At 44.4% G+C, this 21,235-nt stretch overlaps 1 protein-coding gene across 1 annotated transcript; it reads left to right on the forward strand.

Moving 5' to 3' along the window:
* Positions 1 to 9,879: 9,879 nt before the first annotated feature.
* LOC116898277 (olfactory receptor 12-like) lies at positions 9,880 to 10,848 on the forward strand. The gene has a single exon (XM_032899629.1). The coding sequence runs from the start codon at positions 9,880 to 9,882 to the stop codon at positions 10,846 to 10,848; it is 969 nt and encodes a 322-aa protein (XP_032755520.1).
* The last annotated feature ends 10,387 nt before the right edge of the window (positions 10,849 to 21,235 follow it).

Genomic DNA, 21,235 nt, shown 5'->3' on the forward strand with positions numbered 1-21,235 from the left:
TTCTCGCCCTTTCCCCTTCATAAATCACTGAACCTAATGTCAGGCGGTAGGAACACGCCCCTGAGCACCCACAGCTGTGGCCCTGAGAAGCTTTGTGCTAACCCATCTTTACATTGATCTAGTATAATGACTGTCTAAGAAGGATAGCTCTGCAGACTTCCTCCTGCATTTACAGATCGTTTCCTCTCCCCTTCCTCTGCTAATGAAGCTGCCTTCCTTGTGGGGCATCACATGCTGTAAGCATGAGGAGCTCATATTGCAACTGGCTCCCAACATATCCATTCACTGTCCAGCAGGATGAAGCCACAGTTAGATTCACGATTCACAAAACCTTTAACACTTGGCTTGGCAGCTTATGACTATGCCAAGGGGTCCTTTATCACCAGTGGTGTCTCAAGAAAGGATGACGTCTCAATGGCCACAACAGTGTGAGGAGTGGCGGGAGGACCATCATTTTCTTGTTGCAAATTCTGGGGATTTGCTGAGATAAGGTTCTCTCTGGCCATGGCCCGGAACCTGTACCTGAGCCCTCAGTGTGCCTTCCTGTCTTTTTCCCGATCCTCATCCCCCCTATTCTTGGCTTCTGGCTGTCTGGCTCCTGGGTGTCGCATCCAATGTCCTGGGTATCACCAACCAGCTGGCCTCTGTTCATGGGGCCGGTCCATGTGCTTACCCTCTGTGTGTCTGATTCCGACCTTCATTCCCGAGATGTTCTACTCAGAAAACCTGCATGAACCGACCCCCAAACAGGCTTCCCCCTCCTCCAAAATCATGCAGGTCTCCATCTACTTCCTTAGTCATTTAATCTCTGCCTCCAGACTAAAATATTATTCCCTGGTTATATGTTCAGGTTATATCAAAGTCTTCTTATCTCTGAACGGTTCTGGAACATTCCACTAGGTGAGTGACACACATTTCATATTTAATGATATTCTCTCCCTTCCTGTCTTTTTCTACATTGTCTTTTCCTTCGTGTGTACCACCCACCTTGCTGGCCCAGCTGGTCTCCGCATTGGGGAAAGAGTGACCTACATCCTTCAGTCTTCTGGTCCTCTCTAGTCCTCACTCGTTCTAAGGACTACTTGTTATTTCCAACACTGTTTAATCTTCCTCCTTTTTCCTGTGTTCTCCTCTCCCTTCTCATTTGCTATGCTACATGGTAGCGTCTTCTATCCTCTCACTTTTCAACGATGGAGATCTTTATTTTCAGACACTCAGTGCTGCTCTTTAGCAATCTTTCCATCCGGGGAGCCTCTTCCCGCTCTTTCTGTAAGCCAGGTCAAGTATGAGAAACTCCCTCTTTTATAAAGAGTGCATGCCAAGAAACAACCGATGGTCTTGTGTCTGTTTCCTTGAAGGAATGTCTTTTTTCAGTTGACACCTTATAAATTCCCCCTTTTCTATTTTAATCGTGATAAGTTACCAAGCTCGCAAAGTATCCTGATATGGACATTATAGGTGTTGACCCCTGGAAAACTTTTATAACTTCTTGAATTGGGGTGTCGTTTTCTGCTCTCCATAAGAAGATTTGGGTCAATATTACTTGAAATAAGTTTTCTTCACCTTCTCTTTCTGGTCTCCTTTCATGACATCCCTAGTGGGTGTGTATGCTCAGCTGCTGGTTAGTATAGCACTCTCTTTCTCTCTGTTCTTTCTTTCTTCCTTTTGGTCCACTGATTGGGTAATTTCAACATAAAATTCAACATACACTGTAAGGTATAATATACCTCCACCTCCCTCTACCTTAACTAGCTGCCAATTCATCTCAGTTCCTGCTTCTACCATGCCTTTCTTGGCCCATCGTCCACAATGTCACAAAGAAGATATGTTTAAATAAATATATTACTATATTATTAATGTTTCTCAATAGTAAGTAGGATATCAGTGGGAATAGATGTGTTAAAAGGCCCTGATATATCACCATCTCCTTGCTAAGATACTAGGTGAATTCATGAGGGGTATATGGCAATCTAGTGTTGCAGGAGAACTTGCCTTGGACCATATCAAACTGTACTCTTGAATGGCATTGCTTCAGAGTCGTGGCCTGAATATCCACCTTCCTACTTCCAGGATGGAAGATAAACATTCCTAAATTCTATAAGGAATTTAGAGTCTGTAGTCAAGGATGAAAAATCTTGTCCAAATTCAATCATTCCCTTTGTGATCCCTTCTAGTCCTTATCTTCCAACATTTCCTGACCATGTTTTTCATAGCCCTAGAGCAGTCCAGTTCTAAGTTGGCGTGCACACATATTCATGAAAATAAAGGTGTACAGGAGAAATAGAGCCTGCAGAAATAAAACACTTTGATACCACTGTTAAGAAAGTAAAATACTATCAAATGCCTCAGGTAGAACACAGAAAGCCAAACTATAATGGACTAAAATCTTTAAACTTACTGAAATTCTACATGATCTAAATTATAAATGTAATACCCTCCATTTAAAAAAAAATGAAGACTGATGGAGAAAACAGAGACTTTCATAAAGTGTCTTGTTAAGAGTCATTTGGAGAAATTTGACCATTTCAGTGAGTGTCAATAAAATAATCTACCAGCCAGGGTAAGACTTTGCCAGGAACAGTCTTCATTCAGTCGTTCCAGAAAGTTCCTTTGTCTTTCTTAAATTACAGAAATTGGGAACACAGGCAGGACAGACACAGACAGACTTGATGAAGAAACAAAACCCAGGAGAGCCAAGCTTCAGGCTAGGCAGCCCTGCATCCCCACAGTTGGCCACCATGACAGCCGCTCACTACCTTCAAAGAACTTCTTTTTGTAAATGATATTGGAAAGCTGTCTATGAGGTGCACAGGTCAGGTTTGTGATTGAGAAAGAAGGAAAAGACAGTTAAAACATGATTGAAAGGTTCACCAGCTGTTTTAACACTATTGTTTAGTCATTCTCAGGAAAGGGTATAGCCTCTGTGTAGTCGTCTGGTCAATTATAAGAAAAATATTAACTCTCAGACATTGGTCAGTGTGAGGCAGATCCCAAGAGACTGAAGTCTCTCTGTCTTTCTATCCTCCTTAACTCCACCTCGAAATTGTATTCTTTTATCTTATTTGTCATCACAAATAATTAAGGGTTAATGGTCATGTGCTGAAGCTTCCACAGGATGAACAGGGTCATAGATCTTCTCCGTCCATGGAGTAAAAGTCTCTGCCTGCCTATTTAAGGGGGGATGAGGAGTAACATGGACTTGAGGACTAGAGGAACATTATTCAATGGGAGTATAGAAGAAAAGCTACTACTTAATGGTCTGCTAAGTAGCTTACTGTTTGAGTGGTCTGATATTTCCCAAATGGGCCATTTTCCTACCACATGGTGCCTGAGAACTAATGGGCTAAAAGATAGTGATGTCAGATGCTGAAAATGTGTCAACACAAAAGGTCAGCTCATGAAGGAGAAGGTAAATAGTTGGAGGCCACACTAATTGGTCATATATAACAATACTAATGTTGTCTAAAAGAAAAACAAGGGAATCAAAACACAAATTTATAACTCCTGAAAGATTCAGCAGTGTAGCCTATCTCCACATTTAAGAAGTTGACATGCATTGATCATCTATCTATCTATCTATCTATCTATCTATCTATCTATCTATCTAACTAACTAACTATTACATCCTGATGAGAAACTTCAAGAATTTAAGACTTAAGTTTACAGGTTTAAGAGCCATTGGGATGCTCTTGAATATGGAGACATTCAGGATCACCATGTTTTATTCCAGAGACATGGATTCACAAGGAATATTCCAGAAGCTTCGTTGTAGAGCCTCTGTTCAAAAGAACCTGAGAAGGGCTGTTCCCAGCTACATTTCCCAGGACTTTAGTATTGAATAGTCTCCTCAATGTCTCAAATGGTTCCACAGAACCTGAATGGCTCAACACATTCCAAAGTCTTCCCTGTCATAGAGAAGAGAGCTGAATGGCCCAAGGCCTGACATAGAAGTAATACAAAAGCCCAGTGACTCCACAGAACTGAAACAGCCCATAATCCCAAAAGCCAAAGCCAACCACTAAATAGTAGCCAATAAAAGTGATCAAAATGAGCCTCCATGGCCCAAGGGAAGCAAATTCTGGGGAGCACTGACTGGAGAGAAACTCGCCAAGGGTTGTGCATTCTTGGGAATCCACAATAAAGCCCAGACACATGGTTCTTTGCTTCACCTAACACAGGGAAAGAAGCAGATGATACTGCCTGAAGTGGGAAGATAGGGCAAGTGCCCTTAATAAAGTGATTGCATCAGCCATGGGGATATTCAGTCTTCCTTCCTCTCTAGGGTCAGCTTGATATGAGCAATCAAGACCTTTAGTGCATCTTTTCTCCTGGCACTGCATTACCAAAATAGTTATCAGAAGTTTGAACATCAAAGCCTGAGTTCTGTCAGCCACACCAACATATGCTTGGTTATTGTTCCCAAGAGGCCAACTAAAGGCACATTTAATAAAACAGCAGAAAAAGGAGTATCCATCTCACCTTGGCCAGTGGCTAAGATCAACTGCAGGAGATGCATTCACTGTGGCTCTATTTCAAAGGGCACAAAGATATCTGGTAACTCTTCTCTCACCCTCAAGCCAATCTCTAGGGTTCTGCCATGAGGTTTAGATTTCAATAGAAGGCAGCATGTAAGCATAACTAAGCAGTCTGGTCAAGGTATGATCCCACCCATCATTGGTGAGCTACAGTGAAAGTAGAGAATGAATGGTGTCAGGGAAAGTAAAGTTAGCAGACAGAGCAAGGGGAGCTCTATATCATAGCAACTGCTCTGAATACTGTAATGGGGGTACATGAAACTACACATTAGTCCAGAGCTATAGAATGTGCAACTCTTGTGGGCTGAGTGATTCTGACATGCCAGTGTAGCCTCACGTACCACAATGCACATCCCACACTAATGGAGGCTGCTGCTGCTTCTTGGACTCCATGTGTGGGAACTCAGAACAAGTGGGGAACACCTGTGTTTGCTGATCAGTATTGCTAGACATCTACAAGTGCTATAAAAATTAAGATTTATTTCTTAATGTGGCTGGTTGTTGCTGTTGTTGTTGTTGTTGTTGTTGTTGTTGTTTAGTAGAATAATCCACACATCCAGGTAATGTTGTGGGTTAAAAGTAATGTATGGGTCTGGAGATGAGTACAATTAAGAGATCCACAAGGAGTAAGACTGCCATGCTATTGGGCCAAGCTGGCCCTGCTGTCTCCACAACAAGTGACCAACCGCATCTGTTCTGCACCCCATCATCCTTCTCCCATGACTTGAGAAAGAATACCTATTCCTGCTGCCATTTCTTGTGACCTAGGCTGCCAAGCCACTCTATGCATCAGCCTTACATGGCTCTCCCAGTGAACTTCCCACAGAAGCAGCATTAGTGATCCTCTACCACAGAGGAACCACAATGTTGTCATGGACCTGAGCCCCAGGTCAGGATCTCTTAAGTGCCCTGTGATCAGGGCCAGTGGTCACCACTAAGTGACAGCAGGCATGTCAGAGATAAGAATCTGAGAAGGTGGAGAGGATGAGGGCAATGATGAGGGCACACAGGCCAGACCAATGGCCAGAAAAAAATGAATCCCCGCTCCTACCACTGCTGGTGGGAGTGACAACACAGCTCTATGCTCTGGAACCTAACATTCTACCACACATAAAGGTATTCAAGTGTGCTATTCCACACCTTCCAGAATATAATTCATGGTTAGTGATGACTTTGGAAAGCCTGATCCCTTCACAGGACACCAGACTGTGTACTGCTGGAGAGTCAGGAGGACCTAGGTAAGGACACCCTAGAAGTAAGAAGTCTATATTTATGGAAGTCCTTGTTCGAAATAGCACAAGACCTAATATGTTTAAACTTCAGGGTCTGGTGGACCATCCATCCATGTGTGCAGATTGGAGATGGATGATATGGTGGTCCTCCCACCTTCACATGAAGGCTGGTAGATGGATGACAGGGTGGTCCTCCCATCTTCCTATGCAGGCTGGTAGATGGATGATGTGATGGCCCTTTTGATCATGCATACAGACTGGCAGATAACTTACCAAGTGGGGAGAAATCATACCATACTCAGGGGAAATTTCAGATCTTTTTAGTATGCCTTCCTTCTCAGGTTACTGCCCCATTGCATTTTTATATATTTCTAGAAATTTTAGTTTATCATTTTCTGTTTTTAGTTGAATTTTGTTCTTATTTACAGTGTTATACAATGACTGTTCATTACCATGCTCTAACTACTGTCTCACCAGCAGACCATCATGACAACATGACTGCCCCTTACTTCTCTATACTGTCTTTACTGTACTAACTCAGTGACCTCTACTCAATCTCTCATACCTCCATCCCACATGCTCTCCCACTCATTCCCATGCTACACCATCTTTCTTCCTTTCCCCACTCCTTCCTTCTTTTGCTGGTTAAATGCTGAAACTCTTGACTCTAAAATCTATAAACTATGATTCCACAAGCATATTTCTGACACCACCATTTCTGAAGTATCAGAGGGAGCCGAGTGTTATGCACAGTGTTCTCCTAAGGCTAAGGAGTGGGGACTGCTGGGAAAGTAATAGAGAGCACTAGTGTGTGTCCCCAATTAGCTTCAGGAAGTTTAATTCTGACTGAAAGACCTCTAGAAGGAGCTCACAAGAAAACACACACACACACACAGAAACAAACACACAACTAAAACAACTAAGAGTGCAAAACCTTATGACAGTGGAAGAAGTATGAAATACTATTTTCCAAAATTGGTATAGTTACTAATTCTCATGAACGAGCAAAAAGGTGTGGCTACAAGAACAGACTTCGGTGGCTCATAACACATGTTGGATGGGGAGGTGTTTACAAGGCCCTGCCCCTCCCCTAGGATGTATTGACTGTTAATGGTTGAAGGGGTGGAGGGTCATATTCATCAGTGGTGTATCCATGAGTAAGTTGCCCTTGATCAAGTAAATGACTCCAGGCCACCTGTCCTCATGCAAGGGACCCAGTGGAACTCAGGCACACACACACATGACATGGAACACGTGCATACACACATGACAATGATGGGAGAAGAGGCCTTGTGGGGAAGAAGGGATTCAGATGAAGTAGCAGGGGTTGGGGGTGAGAGAAGATAACGGAGGTACACAAGTGTCAAACCCAGACTCACACCAAGCTATCTCCTCTGAGGTGTGATCAAGAACAAGAATGAGTAAGTTTTGTGCTCAGTCTTCATAAAGACAGAAGATGGAGTCTGTGGGGTGAAGTAGCATGGATGGGAGACACAGCTAAGCACCGAGGGAGCAAGGGATCACTCACCAAAGAGAAGAGCTTTCACTTTAGTGTGGACCAGTACTTAGTGACCTGAATTTTAATCCCATTAAGCGGGATTTGTGTTAAATTAAAACAACAGAAACAAGGGGACAGAAACAGAAGTGAGACTAATCACATTGGATCCTGAGAACACTGAAGGCTCAATGGCCTGAGAAGGCAGAATGATGATCATGGAGGAGCAGGCTGAACAGTCCCACACAGGGATCCATCAATTACTTCTGAGGTAAGGATAATCAGAGGAAGGAGAAAGAGGAAAGGTTATGGCCATTAGGACATGGTACCCTAATCAGATAATGACTTTAATGAGGAATACTGGGCAAGATTGCTCTGAATCATCTGCCAAATTCCTGATGGGGATATTTCAAGTCACTGAAGACCACAATCTTTCTGCCAAATCACCAGGAGAGAAAAGTTATGAAGCATGTATTGTCCAGAGCCAGTGTTATACCTCTGGAGGCTAGGATGTTTGAGTCTCATATGCCACAGAAGATATTGTCTCCTTAATTGGCCACTGGAGACTGTCATCTCGGCTCTACCAAGCACAATATACTCCCCAACAGAAAGAACCCAAGTATAGATGCCCACACACGGACCCACTAAAGGGATGGAGAGGAAGTAAGGGCAAGAGAGCCAGACCTCACACCTTACAAGACACAGAACCTGCTGCAGCCAGGGTTTGCACACACAGACTCTCACAAGGAGCAGACCTACACCTCTGCCACATCTAACTCATTCCTTTGTCAGAAAGCCATAGCTAACCTCAGAAGGGGAAAAAGAACCCTGGTGCCTATATTCGGCACAGACCAGCCTGAATAGCATGGAGACCTAGGGAACAAGCATGATAGCTCTCTGACTTTGGGTCTCACCTAGATAAGGTAAGGTCAGTGTGTTGCTTGTGAAGGATGCTGATGGGAGGAGATACCTTGGGGACGTCAGGATTGTGTGTTCAGCAACAATTGTGAACTTAGCTCTGGAGACAAAGCTGTTCTATTGTGTGGTAGCCTCACATCATTCCCAGTCAGGGCTAGCAGTACTGGGAGGGTGCACCCAGGGTATGTCATCTTGGTCACCAGTCCAATTCTGCAGCCAACTGGGCAGAAGCTCAGAATCCATCAAAGGATAGTGATGCTTCCTACTTAGGAGGGGCAGGGCTGACATGGGTACAGGCTGTCCTTCCACAGTCCCTGTAACCCAGATATCCCACAGCAGAGCTGTCCATAGCTTCCTTCCTCTTCCACTTATGTCTCTGGGTGGGGTTCATCCTGGGCCAGCTGGAGATAGGATGCTTGTCCTCGCTCCAACGCTATGCACATCACACTGAACACAAAGTAAACATATCTGGTAAGTACCTAGGTCCTTGTCTGTTACATCAAGAGCAAACAAATACTTCAGGCACACCTTTGAGCACACAATGGGAAAGATAGTTATGAAGTATATGGAGGGATTGGATGAAGTCCTTCAGATTCCATGTACTCACTGTATGCCCTGTATGGTGGGCACTGAAACCACTCAATCCATATGGCCCAGGTACTTCCCTAGGATCCCAGAATGGTGTAGAAGAGACATTCTATCCCTCTCCAGGCAGGCTCCTAACTCCAGGAACCCCCCCTCCAGCCCCACATATTCCTCCTGGGAACAAACTACCAATCATGGCTAGCACCACAGAATAGTTGTATGTATTCTAGATTGTGGGCATAATGAGAAGAGAAGGTGTCCATGAATGGCCAAAGACACTAGGCAGTGGCCAGCCTCATCCGGTTTCAATGGAAAGATGTAAGTTCTTATAAACCCCAAAGCTAAGGTTAGGACAGAGAACAGAGCATGAGTATGTCCCAAAAATGTCCAGGCCCTAGTCTTGGTGTTTCTCAGAACATGGGACTGCCCCCTCACCATGATCTCCAACATCTAGACATTGGCAGCACCAATCCCACACATCAGGGGAGCAAAGTATGCACACTGATCGCCACTGCACACCAGCACTGGAGCTACAGCTGCTGAGGTGAAGTCAGAGTTCTGTAGGAGCACAAGAGACTCAGACTCATTCTGGGAAGAGTGGATTCCTACTTTGGTTACATCCTACAGATGAGAGAATCACCTGGCCAGTTTGTTGGAGAGCAGAGAATTCTCACGGTCATTTGTGAATCGATAAGGAGAATAACTAACTCAGTGTAGTGTGGTGATGGGACTCAGGAGACAGCTACGTCAGTAGAGCTTCTGGGGAGTTCCTCATGAAAGTGAGGAGGCAGAGCCCAGATGCAGGGAAAGGTTTATGGAAAGGCTGCCTGTAATCTGAGAGTCATTAGGGTCTGGAAGTCTCCTTGGATCCTCAGAGTACAGCTTAGGCATCTACAGAGGGAGAGCTCAGAAAAGCCTCACTAACTACGTCTGAGGAAATGTTTCCTTTCAGGTCATGTCAGCTCATCTGGAAGGAGCTCTTAGGAGCTAGCGAACTTCTGCACAGTGCATAGCATGGCAACAGAAGGTCCTAAAAGTGTGTGGAACATGAGACTGCACCACTGAGATCTGCTTCTCTCTGCCTCCACCTTCCTCTCCTCAGCTGTCCCTACTCATGGCCATGGAAGTCCACAGAAATGGAAGTTTCTCCACAACGTCCTTGCAGGGGTTTGTGCTGTTGGGATTTAGGGGAGGTAAAGAAACACAGACCCTTCTCTTTGCCGTCTTCCTCGTCCTCTATATGGTGGCTGTCCTGGGAAATCTCACCATGATCGTGGTCATCACTCTGGATGCCCGTCTGCACTCCCCCATGTACTTCTTCCTCAAGAATCTGTCCTTTGTGGACCTCTGCCTTTCCTCTGTGATTGTACCTAATGCCTTGGCCAACATCTTCTTTTCTTCTAAGACCATCAGCTTTGCGGGATGTGCCACTCAGTTCTTCTTTTTCTCCGTGCTGGCTACTACTGAGGCTCTGCTCTTAGCTGTGATGGCCTATGACCGTTTCATAGCCATCTGCAGTCCCCTGAGGTATGCTGTGACCATGTGCCCTATGACCTGTGTCCGTCTGGTCCTGGGTACCTACTGTGGAGGCTGCCTGAACTCCATTGTGCAGACCAGCCTCACATTCCAGCTGCCCTTCTGCAGCTCCAATTCTATTGATTACTTCTTCTGCGACATGCGCCCATTGCTCCAGCTGGCCTGTGCCAGCACGGCTCTCAATGAGCTTGTCATGTTTGGCATCTGTGGGTTCATCGTTGTGTGTGCTGTGTTTGTGGTCATCATCTCTTATGTTTATATCACAGTGACCATCCTCAGAATGCGCTCAGGGTCAGGACGACACAAACTCTTCTCTACCTGTGGCTCTCACATGACAGCCGTGTCCTTGTTTTATGGAACTGGCTTTGCTGTATATGGCCAGCCAGGAGGTGTGGCATCCATGGAGCAAGGCAAGGTGGTCTCCATAATCTACACTCTGATCATCCCCATGCTCAACCCCCTCATCTACAGTCTACGCAACAAGGATGTGAAGGATGCCCTCAGGAGGCTGGGACAGAGGCACAGTCTGGTGAAGGAGAGTGGATAGAGTCAATATCAGGAGCCATGCTGGGGTCACTGAAGAGAAGGATCCTTGGGAAACAGTTTTTTTTAATCTTTATTTTGAGTTCCTGTCTTTGCGTCCTGTCTTCTTTGTTCTCTTGTTTCTGATTTTCTGCCTTGCTGACTCCTTTTCTTCTATCCATCTATCTATCCATCAATCCATCTAACCACCAACACAGCCATCTCTTCGCCAGCTTCCCTGCTTTCTTGAATGTAAATCATTAAGCACGCATTTACAAAATGTGAACGACACACCTTCTTTGTCTTCCAATGCTCTATCTCGGGAAGAGGACTGAATCACTTACCCTTTGGTCGAGGGAAGACGGAGCTACAGAGCAAAAAGCAGGTTTGGAAACCGTTGCCAACATCTCCAAAGTAAGCTACATGGCTGTGACTTTCTCCGTGACTTGTTGTGTTCAATAATAAAAAAGGATGCACCATACCATGCTAGCACCAGCCCCAGGGTCTCGCTGCCTCCCTAGCTAGACCAGGGTGTAATGACCGTCCATCTCGAGGGTAGCTCTCGCAAATCCCTGTAACTCTGTAAAATCAAAACTCCAGAGGCTTGTTTATATCAGTCAGATTTATATCAGTAAATTAGTCCACAAAACGCCCAAAGAACTCAGAGCCAATTGATATGGATGTAAACTGCCCACTTAGATTGGAAAAAAGGTCCTGTAGTCATCCATCCCTACACCGATCTGGGCCATCCTTCTCTTCCTCGATCTTACTTCCTACTCCCTTCTTTCCTATCTCTCAAACTCTCAAAAACTACCAGCCCGCCATCTTTTTCTGTCCAGTTACAGGCTCTAACAGTGTCTTTAACCTATCCCTACAGACAGCAATCTAAGGTGACTTTATACCGTTCTCTCATCACCAAAATGTGAATATGTCCTTGGAACATCCTAAGCCTTTAGAAGCTGTGTGTTGACCCAACCTTACATTGCTCTAGTATAAGAGTGGGCTAAGAACGAGAGTGCTGCAGCATTCCTCCTCCACTTTGCAAGATTGCTGCTTTCCCACCCTTCTTTGTTCATGAAGCTGCCCTCCTCATAGCATGCACTGTTGGAGGAATGAGGGGCCTAAATGCAACTGGCTCCCAGCACATTCCTTCAACCATCAGCCAGGGGTGATAGATGATGTCACAGTTAGATTCCCAGTTCATAGAACCTTCCAAACTTGGCCTGGCAGCTTGTAACTACAGCAACTGTTATTCATCCTCACAGATGTCTCCAATGAGGAGGAAGCTTTGGTGAGCTTCACTTTACAATAGCCTGGTACCCTCTGCCCATGGGGCTTGTCTGTGTCACTTCCCTGTGTGTCTGATCCCAGCCCTCAGTTCCATGCTGTGCCTGCATGGGAGGAACAGATCTCTGAGCATGGCTAAAGGATGAAGACATCTGCAATTGGGAAGTAAAGAGTAAACAGAGAGGGGCAAGGTGAAAATTTAGCCCAGTTGCCCTCTCTGGTCACCCTGCAGGTCTCCATTGATTTCCTTTAACAATCTACTCATGGCCTCCAGACCCCAACATCATTCCCAGGTTTCAGGTTTGACTGGTCAAAGTCTTCCCTTTTTTGTGCACTTCTGGAATGTTCTGTTCTGAATGGCATGTACCTCAATTTCAGTGATATTATCTCCCCACCCTCCCCTCTTCTTCTCTTTGCTTTTGTCCCCTATCACACTGTCCCACCCCCACCTCTCTGTCATCTTAATTAGTTTTTAGCAATTATCAGGGAACAGCCCATGTGATGTCGTCCTCAGGGTTAGAACTCGATGCTGGAAGAGAACAGTTGGCAGCCTCTTACTGCTCACCCTTACTCAAGTGCAGACTCATCTTCCCCTTGTAGATGCTAGTGGTGCAAAAAGTGAAGAATCAGCTTCCACACTTCCTGGGAGGGGACTAGTCCTTAGTCAGAGCCAGACTGACATGAGGAGGGACACAAAGTCTATCCTGAACAGTATAGAGGAGAAAGTCAGCAAACTGCCGGCACGGTCCATCTGTACACAGGCTGCATTAAGACGCTGTGAGCACCACCAACCAAGGGTATCAGGGCTTGGTGTGTAGATCTTCTCCCTCCATGGGGCAAAAGTATCCGCCTGCCTATTTAAGGAGAGATGAGGAAGAACATAGGCTTGAGGTCTAGAGGAGAAGTATTCAATGGGAATCTAGAAGAAAACTGTCATTACTAGAAAAAAAAGTGATTGTTTAACAGTGTGCTAAGTGGTTTACTGCTTAGGTTGTCTGATGTTTCCCAAATGGGTCATTTTCCTATCACATGGTTGCTGTGGTAAAAAAAAAAAAAAAAAAATTAAAAAAAATCGGTGTGACCGGTTCTTGTGAGTACCGCTCAGCTCGTTTCTCCCAGGCACTCTCTGACCCTGGTAGTCGTGCCGTAGGAACTAGCATTAATTTATCTCAGCAGCTCCATGCTGGCTCCCATGGTACTCTCTTACCCAGGAGGTTCATGAGCTGTTCCAGCGTGGCACCTTGCCACACTGCCTTGCTTTCACTCATAGTTCCCTTGGCAGGTTGTTACCTCACCAGGCATATATGTCCCAATTCTGTGGCGGGTTTGGTGTGTCCAGTCACTGCACCTTCTCTTGAACTCAAGTCTCCACATGAAAGAAGACATCACACAATAACCTCTGATCCAATTGATAAGATATAATTTGCCCATCTCGACAGCACAAAATCCTGCACACACCTACCCCTTAACAATGTTCATAACCAATATCTGTGCACAGAGAAGAATCTTAACATCTGACGCCATGTTCTCCCAGCTCCTTCTCCTCCTTCTAAAACTTTTCTCCCACCCATCCTTCCTTCTCATACAATGACAGGTCTCGTTCTATCCTGTACCCCCCTTCCTGCATAAAGACATCAACCTACACATTACCCTTTCTGTCTAATTAAAAAAAAAGACTTTTCTCTCAAATGTAAGCTGAGCACAACTGTTATCATTTTGTAATTAATAAAGCATAAAATACACCTAACACTCAGTCCAACACTTTATCAGTTAAACAGAACATTTAGTTATCTATTCCAGCTTAAGAAAGACTTAAAATCTGTATGTCCTGGCTAGCTTGTATACTATCTCATAACTATCTAATTAAATATGTATTCTTTAAGTTAAACAGCCTGGGTAGGCTATGGGACTATAAGTAGTTTCAGCCCCATCAGAAATCTGGGAATATATTACCAATATATCTGTAAATATAGGAAGCCTAACACCACTTGCAGAACTGAGACAGGTTGTAGAGACAAATTTCTACCCGCACAGTCCCCTGTGAGTAACACGTGAGAGCAAGTCTTCAGCCTTCTGGCCTACTGACAGACTTTTGAAATGCAGAATTTCAAAGGGCTGATCATTCTGGCTTGGCAGAAGTTATCAGTTGACTATTGTGCAATGTGTCCTTTTCTGGACAGCATTTAGTCTGTAGAATAATCAGGCAGTTTCTGTCCAGTGGCTACCTAGCCACAGGGTAATATCTCACCTGGAGGTGGAGATGTTCAATTTCTTCTTTGAATCCACCAAAGGGGAGCTGTTAGGAGCAGACATGTCTCAAAAAATGACAAATAACAATAAGTGTCACATGTTGTGGATTTCTCACGTTTTTGAAAACCATCTAACTGTATAAGTAATCCGGTCTGTTGACCGTTAACTATTCTCAGCTATTTCTGATGAGAGTACCTTGAAAACACCCTAACAGTGAACTAGGAGCCATGAATGTTATTTGGTGCCTAATTCTTATGTTTAAATCATTTCAGATTAGTTTTTTAATAGCAGTAAAGAACTGTGGATGAGCCTCATATGCTTAAATGTGTTGTATAGGCACAATGCCTGTATATGACAGTAACAATATTAATTTTAAATTGATGAGAAATTAATATCAAAGAAAATCTAAACTTGTATCAAATAAATCCTGAACCAATGTAAAAGATTATAAGTTTAGCTAAGTAACAAATATAAGATTTCTACCAAATGAGTTTATTTTGAGCTAAATCCTCCCAGTTAAATTATGACCATTTCTAAATTCCTCAGATTTAGAAATAGAAAGAATAGCCACTTTTAGCCTCCCAAAGTTTAGGGAACCTGGGGGAGGACTCTTCAATCACTTCTTCAAGCAGTACATGGGTGTTGAGATATCCTTGGGTGTTGGGGGGTAGTGAAAATGGGGGAGTTGTTGTAGCCTGATGTCTGTCTTGACTGAACCTGACTGAAAGTCCCTGAGATGAGGAATCCAAGCAGGCCAGGTCAGCATTCTGAGGACGAGCTTCTCCAGGCTGTACATTCTGCAATACATAAACTTCAAAACAAAGGTTTAGTATCGAGATATTTATTTGATTCTCTTGAATTCAGTTTTTCAAATGGTCGACCTTTATCAAATCTAATCAATACAACTCTGGAAGGTGTCCAGAGCCTGACCACCCTTTTTAAAAACACAAAGATAAAGCCTTTCTCCCAAAATAGCCTGTTCTTTAGTCTGTAACCAGAAAAGCTTGTATCTTGCACTCTCTCCCAGAGAAATGATATAACCCCAAGACTCAAAATCACACCCATTATGAATATTAAAACAATTTAAACAAATGAAGTAAGCTATGCAATCCTGCATGAGCCTGCTTAGGCATCTCTAACCTGTCATGCCGTAAACTAACCCAAAATTCCCGTGGAGCCCACGTTAAGAGAATAGGAACCTCCTGTTGTGGTAAATATAAAAAATAACCACAAACCCTTGCTAGCCAGCATTGTCAAACCATGTGGTATCAGCAGGGTAAATTCATAAAAACAATTTAATCATACTTCTATTAATACCTGTCAATAATAAGCAGGCAACTTGTCAAACCAGGATTTTAACCCACAATTCCCGTGGAGCCCACATTAGAGAGAATCTGAGTATGCTGTAGACCAAAATATTACCATAGATCTGTTAAGCTCTCTGCCTGGAGCGTCAGTCTCTTACTTATTAATAACTTCTATAATATATGTCTGTATTCACTCTGCGTGGTGTACAGACTTCTGTTTTATAATAACTTTTATAACTGGCAAACATCACCACTCTCTACTTGGAGTCCGTGACTAATCTTCCCTATCCAAGTTCTGAAACCTGGGTGAAAAATCCCCATGTGATTCAGATAAACTCTGTACTCTCCCCTTTTAACTATAAAAACAAACTTGATAACATTTCCATTAATACTGTCATTAAGAAGCAGGCAGCTTCTAATCTCTCTCCCTGTGGCTAGGAGCAGCCTGCACTTTTCACAGCAGGGGACCTGAGCCTGCTACCCAGTGCCTCTGTTTCTTTAAGGTTCAGGTGCTTGCAACATCACGTGACTCAACATGGCGCAAGCTCCCTCCTACTTAGAAAATAAAACGTTCTCAGGCTGAAAATCTTTCATTTTTAGTGGATTCTTGCCTAAGAAGTTGGTTTGCCACTTGTTATTGTTAAAAAAAAAAAATGGCACAATCCGTTCTTGTGCTGACCACGCCGCTCTTCGCTCCAGGGTCTCTTTCTGACCTGGGCAGGCCCACCATAAAACTAGCGCTAATTTATCTCAGCGGCTCCATGCTGGCCCCTATGGTACTCCCTAACCCTGGTGGTCCGGGAGCTATTCCAGAGTGGCACCTTGCCACACTGCTTTGCTTTCACTCACAATTCCCTTGGCGGGTTGTTACCACGCCAGGCTCACACATCCCAATTCCGTGGCGGGCGTGGTGAGTCCCACCACCACACCTTCTCTTGAACTCAATTAAGTCACCACATGAAAGAACACACCACACGATAACCTCTGATCCAATTAATAAAGTATAATTTGCCCATCTAGACACCACCTTAAAAATATTCATAACCTGTATCTATGCACAGAGTAGAATCGTAACTGCCACCATGTTCTCCCAGCTCCTTCTCCCACTTCTAAACTTTTGTCTAGCCCATCCTTCGTTCTCACCCAGTGACAGGCCTCATTCTATTCTGTACCTGCCTTCCTGCATAAAGACATCAACCTACATGTGGTGTCTGAGTACTAAAGAGTTGTGATGTTAGATGTTGACGGTTCATGAAGGTGGAGGGAAATACTTGGAGGCCACACTAATTGGTTATACGCAACAATACTAATGCTGCCTAAAGGAAAAACAGGTGAGTCAAAATACAAGTTTAGAATGCCTGAGAGATCCAGCAGTGTAGCCTATCTCCACATTTAAGAATTTGACATGCATCTATCTGACATCAATCATGCATCTATCTATCTATCTATCTATCTATCTATCTATCTATCTATCTATCTACTTATTCATTTCCTAATGAGACGTTTCAAGAGGTTAAGACTTGAGTTTACAGGTAGAATAGTCCTTGGGATGCTCTTGAGACTGGAGACACTCTAGAGAACCATCACTGTATTCTAGTGATATGGATCATCAGGAACATCCATGAAGCTGCACTGCAGATCTCCTGCTTAAAGGACCTGAGAAGGGCCGTTCCCAGCTACATTTGCCAGGCCTTTAGTATTACACAGTCTCCTGGATGTCTCAAGTGGTTCAACAGAACCCAAATGGCTCTCTAGGGTCACCTTGAAATAAGTAGCAAAAACCCTTAGTGCATCTTTTCTCCTGGACCCAGTTCACCAAAATTGTTACCAGAATTTTTGAACATCAAAGCCTGAGTTCTGGCAGCCACACGAACATAGGCTCAGTCACCTGTTCCCAACAGACCAATGAAGGGCACATTTGATTGGACAACAGAAAAAGGAGAAGCATTTATTTCTTCTCAGCCGGTGGCTAAGGATAAGTGCAGGAGATTCATTCAGTGAGGTTATAAATTAACACAAAGATATCTGGTGACTCTTCCCTGAACCCCAAGTCTATGTCTAGGTTCTGGCATGAGGTTTAGGTTTCAATAGAAGGCAGCATGTAAGCATAACTAAGCAGTCTGGTCAAGGTATGGTCCCACCCATCATCAGTGAGCTATAGAGAAAGTAGAGAATCAATGGGGGCAGGGAAAGCAGGGTGAGCAGACAAAGCAAGGGGAGCTCTAGATCATAGCAACTACGCTGTGTACTGACATAGGGGGTACATGAGACTACACATTAATCAAGAGCTATAGAATGTGCAACTCTCGTGGGCTGTGTACTGACATAGGGGGTACATGCTATAGAATGTGCAACTCTTGTGGGCTGGGTGACTCTGACATGCCAGTGTGACTTCACCTACCACAATGCACATCCCACACTAATGGAGGCTGCTGCTGCTGCTTGGATTCCATGTGTGGGAACTCAGAACAAATGGAGAACTTCTGTGATTTCTGCTCAGTATTGCTAGATATCTACAAGTGCTATAAAAATTAAGATTTATTTCTTAATTTGGCTGGTTGTTGTTGTTGTTTAGTAGAATAATCCACACATCCAAGTAATGCTGTGGTTCAGAAGTCATGTTTGGTCTGGAGATGAGTACAGTTAAGAGATCCACAAGGAGTAAGACTGCCATGCTACTGGGCCAAGCTGGCCCTGTTGTCTCCACAACAAGTGACCAACCACATCTGTTCGGCACCCCAGCATCCTTCTCCCGTGACTTGAGAAAGAATACCTATTCCTGCTGCCATCTCTTGTGACCGAGGCAGCAAAGGCACTGTGTGGATCAGCCTTACATGGCTCTCCCAGTGAACTTCCCACAGAAGCAGCATTAGTGAGCCTCTACCACAGAGGAACCCCAATGCTGTCATGGACCTGACCCCCAGGCAGGTCCCCCTCTTAAGAACCCTGTGATCAGGGCCAGTGGTCACCACTAAGTGACAGCAGGCATGTCAGAGACAAGAACCTGAGGAGTGAAGGTGGAGAGGAACACACACCAGAGTGAGGATGGCGACGAGGACACAGAAGTCAGACCGATGGCCAGAAAAAGTGAGTCCTCTCTCCCACCACTGCTGGTGGGAGTGACAACACAGCTCTATGCTCTGGACCTGACATTCTGCCACATACAAAGGTATTCAAGTGTGCTCTTCCACACCTTCCACAATATAAATCATAGTTAGTGATGACTTTGGAAAGCTCGATCCCTTCACAGGACAGTAGGCTGTGTACTGCTTTGGAGGCAGAAGGACCTAGGCAAGGACACCCTAGCAGTGAGAAGTCTATATTTATGAAAGTCCTTGTTGGAAATGGCACAAGATCTAATATGTTTAAACTGCAGAGACTGGTGGGCCATGCACCCATGTGTGCAGATTGGGAGATGGATGACATAATGGTCCTCCCACCTTCACATGTGGGATGTTAGATGGATGACATGGTGGTCCTCCCACCTTCACATGTGGGCTGGTAGATGGATGACATGGTGGTCCTCCCACCTTCACATGTGGGATGGTAGGTGGATGACATGGTGGTCCTCCCACCTTCACATGTGAGCTGGTAGATGGATGGCATGGTGGTCCTCCCACCTTCACATGAAGGCTGGTAGATGGATGACAGGGTGGTCCTCCCATCTTCCTATGCAGGCTGGTAGATGGATGATGTGATGGCCCATTTGATCATGTATACAGACTGGCAGATAACTTACCAAGTGGGGAGAAATCATATCATCCTCAGGGGAAATTTCAGATCTTTTTAGTTTGCCTTCTTTTTCAGGTTACTGCCCCATTGCATTTTTATGTATTTCTAGAATTTTTAGTTCATCATTTTCTGGTTTTAGATGAATTTTGTTCTTATTTACAGTGTTATACAATGACTGTCCATTACCACACTCTAACTACTGTCTCACCAGCAGACCATCATGACAACATGACTGCCCCTTACCTCTCTATACTGTCTTTACTGTACTTCTAACTCAGTGACCTCTACTCAATCTCTCATACCTCCATCCCACGTGCTCTCCCACTCATTCCCATGCTACACCATCTTTCTTCCTTTCCCCACTCCTTCCTTCTTTTGCTGCTTGAATGCTGAAACTCTAAAATCTATAAGCTATGATTCCACAAACATAATTCTGACACCACCATTTCTGAACTATCAGAGGGAGCTGAGTGTTATGCACAGTGTTCTCCTAAGGCTAAGGAGTTGAGACTGCTGGGAATAGAGAGCACTAGTGTGTGTCCCCACGTAGCTTCAGGAAGTTTAATTCTGACTGAAAGACCTCTAGAAGGAGCTCACAAGAGACAAAACACACAACTAGCACAACTAAGACTGTAAAAACCTACAACGGGGAAAGAACTATGAAAAACTATCTTCCAGACTCGGTATAGCCACTATTCTTGTGAACTACTAACAAAAAGGTGAGCTATATGCACAAACATGGGCCACTTATCACTGAGAGTGGATGGACAAGTGTTTACAGGGCCCAAGACCTCCCCTAGGAGATATTGACTGTTAATCGTTGAAGAGGTGTTAAGTAATTTTCATCAGTGGTGTAGCCATGAGTAACCTGCCCTAGATCAAGTAAATAACCCCAGGCCACTTGTGCTCATGCAATGGAATCTCATGGAGGTCAATGAAACACAGGCACACACATCACATGGAACACATGCATACACAATAACAATGAGTGGGACGAGTTCTTGTGGGGAAGAAGGGATTCAGAGGAAGTAGCAGGGAGAATGAGAAATGATAACGGAGGAACACCATGGATGCCTCAAACCCAGGCACTGACCAAGCTATCTCCCATGAAGTATGATCAAGGACAATATCAAGTTCAGAATAAGTAAGTACTGTGCTCCGTCCTTACATGGAGTCTGTGGGGTGAAGTAGCATGGACGGGAGGCATAGCTAAGCACCAAGGGAGCAAGGGATCACTCACCAAAGAGAAGAGCTTTTGCTTTAGTGTGGACCAGTACTTACTGGCTTGAATTTTTACTCCCTGTAAGTTGAATTTGTGTTAAATTGAAACAACAGAAACAAGGGGACAGAAAGAGAATTGAGACCAATCATATTGAATCCTGAGAACATTGAAGACTCAATGACCTGAGAAGGATGACTGATGGTCATGGAGAAGCAGGCTCAACAGTCCTACACAGAGTTCCATAAGTCCTTTCCTCGGGTCAGTATAGTCAGAGGGAAAAGGAAAAATGGCCAGGAGGCCATGCTGTGACTCAAGTAATAATTTTAATAAGGGATAGTGGCAAGATAGCTCTGAGTCATCTGCCAAACTCCTGATGGTGCCTTCACAGGTCCCCAAGGACCACAGTCTTCCTGCCAAATCATCAGGAGAGAAAGGCCACAAAGAAGATATTGTCCAGACCAGTGCTGTACCCCTGGAGGCTAAGGAGTTTGAGTCCCAGATGCTACAAAGTACAGTGTCTCCTTAATTGACCACTGGAGACTGCCATTCCCAGCTCTACCAAGCACAATATACTCCCCAACAGAGAGAACCCAAGTACAGATGCCCACATATGG

The sequence above is a fragment of the Rattus rattus genome, chromosome 4 (genome assembly GCF_011064425.1).
Source record: "Rattus rattus isolate New Zealand chromosome 4, Rrattus_CSIRO_v1, whole genome shotgun sequence".
Taxonomy (NCBI): Eukaryota; Metazoa; Chordata; class Mammalia; order Rodentia; family Muridae; genus Rattus; species Rattus rattus.